Source organism: Lolium rigidum, chromosome 7 (assembly GCF_022539505.1).
Source record: "Lolium rigidum isolate FL_2022 chromosome 7, APGP_CSIRO_Lrig_0.1, whole genome shotgun sequence".
NCBI classification, from domain to species: domain Eukaryota; kingdom Viridiplantae; phylum Streptophyta; class Magnoliopsida; order Poales; family Poaceae; genus Lolium; species Lolium rigidum.
Window position 1 is genome coordinate 248,900,145 of NC_061514.1, and position 4,932 is coordinate 248,905,076.

At 46.4% G+C, this 4,932-nt stretch overlaps 1 protein-coding gene across 2 annotated transcripts; it reads right to left on the reverse strand.

Annotated features, from left to right (window-relative positions):
- Positions 1-1,055: 1,055 nt before the first annotated feature.
- Positions 1,056-2,877, reverse strand: LOC124678663 (zinc finger BED domain-containing protein DAYSLEEPER-like). Of its 2 annotated transcripts, XM_047214532.1 has the most exons (3): positions 2,770-2,877; positions 1,994-2,343; positions 1,056-1,328 (listed from the first exon to the last, which is right to left on the reverse strand). In XM_047214532.1, exons 2-3 carry the CDS (start codon positions 2,334-2,336, stop codon positions 1,234-1,236), a joined length of 438 nt encoding a protein of 145 aa, XP_047070488.1. In that variant the 5' UTR covers positions 2,337-2,343; positions 2,770-2,877; the 3' UTR covers positions 1,056-1,233. The 2 variants fall into 2 exon arrangements, with proteins under 2 accessions (XP_047070488.1, XP_047070487.1); XM_047214531.1 differs by lacking the exon at positions 1,056-1,328 and having other exon boundaries at positions 1,464-2,343.
- Between the last annotated feature and the right edge of the window lie 2,055 nt (positions 2,878-4,932).

The window sequence follows — 4,932 nt, forward strand, 5'->3', positions numbered from 1 at the left end:
TTAATTTATTTTATAACTGAAGTGAACTCCATGAAACTGGTTTTAAGAACTTCCTAGTAAAGGACATATAAAAAAGAGGAAACAGAGTGATGAATTGTTTTCTTCTTTCCTACAATAGACTCTGCATGTGAACTTCAGTGGAGGTGAACTTCCAATATCAGTAAGTGAATCATGTGAACTTCCTGTTTTTTTTGTTACCTCATCCTCTGCTGGCCTCTTTCTGGAGCTTGGCTGGCTTGTGGAGCTTGGCTGGCTTGAATTTGGAGGATGCTCTGCCGATCTGCGTCGAATTGGAGCCATTATCGCTCGTAAGGAGGCTGGATCTCGCCGTTCTCCGCCGCTGGCTCCTTTCCGTCAGCTACCGCCGCCGTTCGCCTCCGTCGCGGGCTCCCTCGCGTCGGCTCCCGCCGCCGCTCGCTCGCCCGCGCCGACCAGGTAGGGTTGCTTGATTGTCTTCGCGTCCGCGTTGGCTTCCTCGCGTCGGCTCCCGCCGCCGCTTGCTACCTCGCGCCGACCAGGTACGTGTCCGTCGCGGGCTCCCTCGCGTCGGCTCCCGCCGCCGCTCGCTCGCCCGCGCCGACGATGTAGGAGGTCGAGGTGCGGAGCTGGATGATCTCCGCTCGAGGCGGGGCGGGGGCGCGATGTTTTTATGAGACGGAGGTGGGGAGTTCGGTTCCTACACGAATCGTTATCGGTGGGGGAGTTGGGTAGTTCGGTTCGGACGGGGAGAGGTGGCCGAGCGGGATTAGGGGGGTTCTAGAATAGCTATTCTAGAACCACTCTTAAGGGGGTTCGAGAATAGTTGGGCTCTATATATATATATATATATATATATATATATATATATATATATATATATATATATATAAGAAATGGAAGCACAACACGTTATTATTTCAGGCATTTCACTTCATAATTTCTAGCAGAAGAAAAAACTAGCACAACATGGCAGGCTGATAGCACATATACATAAAAATGGGAGCACACAAATGGGGAAACTAAACAGTTTATCACAATTCACAAGTTCACAACACCTTCAGTAGAGCAGCAGGAAATGGGAGCAGCTTACAGATAGCAGTTTATAATTCAAAACAAATAAGAGAACATTAATTCTAACAACAAATAGCAAGTCTCAATCTCATGGTCTCACACTCACAACTCACAACTTGACAAATAACATCTTACGGATGACAAGCACAATAAAGCATATATAACATAGAGTTGTTGCACTTGTTAGCGGACTTTGCTTGACTTTCCCAAGGCCGGGGATGCATCAGCATCAGCCTTGCGCTTCCCTTTCCCTTTGTCACCAAGTTCTTCAAGCAGCTCTGGTTGTACATAAATAAAATGGGCATCAGTAGTATGTAAATAAGATGGTTGATTGTATATAAATAATATGGGCATCAGTAGTATGTAAATAAGATGGGCAAATTGATATTTTCCTTCTCCTTCTCCTTCTCCTTCTAATGCAGCCACATATATGAGCAAATTGATATTTTCCTTCTCTTTCTCATCCTTCTTCCCTTTCACCCTTTCATTTACAATTAGCCGCATGTCATCCTCCTTCTCCTTCTCCTTCTCATGAAATGGGCAGTCACTGTCATATAGCCATCTTGCTGCTGAGAAGTCCAACAATCAGTGGTGACGCATACACTTGCACAGTTCTCTTTGAAAAACTTCATCAACTTGGCCTTCTCACTTAGATAGATTTTGACAACTTCCCTAGCACACGTCCTTCTAAATGGTGGTTTGAAGCGAGGGCAAGCTTTCGACATGAACTTTTTGAAGCCCGACTTCTCACCAAACACAAATGGCAACTCATCCTCTATCACCATTTCAGCAAATGCCTTTCTAAGTGCCTCTGGATCAAATTTCCAATTGTTGAGGCCAGCTCCCGGAGTGGCTTGCAAAGTACCCTGATTTGGATCTTGGTTCCTATTTGGATTTTTCTTGCAGCTTAGCAAATGCCTGTGCATTGATGATGTCCCATTACCTGCTGTAGTAGCTTGAATTGGACGGTTACAATACTTGCACAATCCTTCTTTCACCTTACCATTGGAATCTAGAACTTTGGTAAAATGCTCCCAGGCCTCTGATCTTGCTGCCATCGGTTTCCTCAATTTTGGATTGACAGGTTCCTCATCATCCTCAATTTGAATCACCCCCGCATCTTCCGTTTTCATCGTGGCTTTCACTCCTGCAGCTATTGCTTCATCTGCTTCTGCATCCGCAAGCGCAAGTATATGGGCATCCGCCGCACGTTCATGGGCATTTGCAAGGGCAAGTTCACGTGCATTCAGCTCATCCTCAAGAACATACTCAGGTTCGGATGCCATCTACAAACTGACAGAAGTCAAGTACATCTGAGTAAACAAGTGCACAACTAACCAATAGAATTAAACAGAAATATTAGTCCAAATAGACACTAGCACTAGCAGTATATTTTACAGCAATCGAAATACATCCGTTTAACTGTCTAATTGTAGCAGTATATTTTACAACAGTATAACACTAGCTAATAAAGAAATAGAACATGCATAATATGGAGATATGGTGATCAATCCATAGATGACAACGCGAGGATCTAATATCTTCTGTACCAGTTGCAGTTGGACACCAAGCCATAGAAATAGAATACGGATCAGAAATCTCCATCTACTAGACACTAGGATAGTAGCACAATAACACTAGAAGATGAGCAGTTCTCACGGAGCAGATTAAAGAAAACTGGAGATGCGGACATTGGATGCGGGAAAGGTTTTTTCATACCGTGTCACTTGCTGAGTTGCTGGCCGGATCCCTCTGGTGGCGTGCTGTCGGCCGACGCGGTTGGAGAGCTGGAGATGCGGTGGGGAAGGAGATGCGGGTGGAGGCCTGGAGTGCTGGCCGGTCGGCTGGAGCGCTGGACGGCGGCGGCGCTCGCTGTTGCAGAAGGATGGGGCGGCGGCTCAACCCTAGGGCAGGTCTCTCTCCTAGTCTCCTGTGTGTTGTCCAGAGTCCAGACTCCAGAGTGGTCGAATGAGGAAGGAAGCGAGAGTGAAAAGAGGCTTGGAGTGGAGCTAGAAAAATCTAGATGGGCTGTTGGGCTGAAATGGTCGGTCGCTTCGGTCGTTCGCTCGACACAACCGAACAATATTGAAATATTTCGGTCAGTTGCTTGGCAAGACCGATCGTATGATCGAACAGCAAAATTTCTTGTATTTCGGTTTCGGTCCCGGTTATTTCGGCTTCGGTCTTCGGTTTCGGTTTTTTGTGCCTGGCCAGAGGCACGAGGCATCCTATTACAAAGCATATCAAAGATATAAACAGAACAAAAGGATCTGAACTTGCCACCAGAGACAATGAAATATGAGAAAGTCAATGATTTTCACACTAAGCCCACATGTGGAGAAGGTGCCCATAGAGCCCTCCCGCCGTCCCCTGTCCCGCCCCAAGAGAGTTACAACACCTGCAAGCATCGTCATCGATGGCACCCGAGCGCCAAGTTTTCCTCGTAAAAAACCTCGAATAAAACTAGGTATTACAGACTGCCTACTACCCCCGAGTCAGGCCTCCAAAGCGTGATTTGGGATCTGCCTTTGCCAAAGCGTCCCCAAAACCATCGCCATCCACATGACCAAAGAGCAAGACCGCCACCGCCATCACTTCAACATCACTCGTTGAAGAAACACCCACACAATCCACCTTTTCGGGCCACCGCCCCGACATCTAAGATCTTGCACTAGCAACGTGCAAGACACCGCTACAACAAATCCATAGGAACTGGCGGAGGGATCATGTTATCTAAACAGTCCACAGGCAACGCGGAACAAGACAAATACACGTTCGCAATTCAAATCTGCTGCTCCCGAACGGAGTTGCCAGATGATCACCGGATATAGTTCAACTGGCCCAGATCTAGCACCTCAACTGACACCATGGCCGAGGGGTGTGTTAGGATTGCTGCCATAGAGGCTCCACTATCAGAATTGTATATATAATGTAAGTTGTCCATGTATGCATTAATGCACTTGTAGCTAGATATGATCTGGATGTGGAACCTTTTGCTTATTTAGTTTATGCAATGTTTATCCTTGGTTGTTTAAGGTTGTAGTGACACACACTACCAAAAATAATGTGCGAGCCGACATGAAGGCTAGGTTCCACCTATTGTAGGGGATAGAGATGCTGAACCAACTACTATTGGCTATGTCAAAGAGTTAGGCAAGTCGGACTGACCCAAAGATCGACGCTACACGAGCAAGTCGTCATGTGTCCGACTCGAGCGAAAGAATTATTAGACCTGAGATGGTCGCACAATCCGGGTTGTGTACTAGCTGACTTTGAGTCCACCAAACGATAATTGTAACTTGTATTTATAAAGGTGGTCCTTTGGGACGATCAAAAAGCTAGACACCTGATATGGATGCACCAAGACGAAATATGCCCCTCGGCCACAGAGTAGATATTCTCAGGGCCATCTCATGTGACATGATTCGTAAGCATGGGCATTCGCAACACTACAGTTACGTGTTAATTGAGGTTACCAGGATAATTAATTAAGGAGTTAGTCGAACACGATCACATATCATAGAGACGAGAAAAAAGACTTACGTTGGCACTGGCATGATCAATCACTCACCTGCGACTTACCACCAATATCTTGAGAGCAAAGGAAATCAAACAAAATATCACGTTGATAGGCTAGTCGTAGGCAACTTGGAATAGCCATGATTTGTTAGGAGACAGTACTAACTAGCGGTTCAGGATATGACTCCACTTTGAGCGCGACTCGTTTCCATGCGACTGCGCATAGAGTGCGTCTCGGATCGGGGCCGTCTTACTATGTGCTTGTGGGGTCACACACTTAAGAGGACATAACTAGAAGGAGAATTTCCTACTGACTCGGTGCATGGTCAGATTAGATCAAGACCGGACAGGAACAAACTAGTG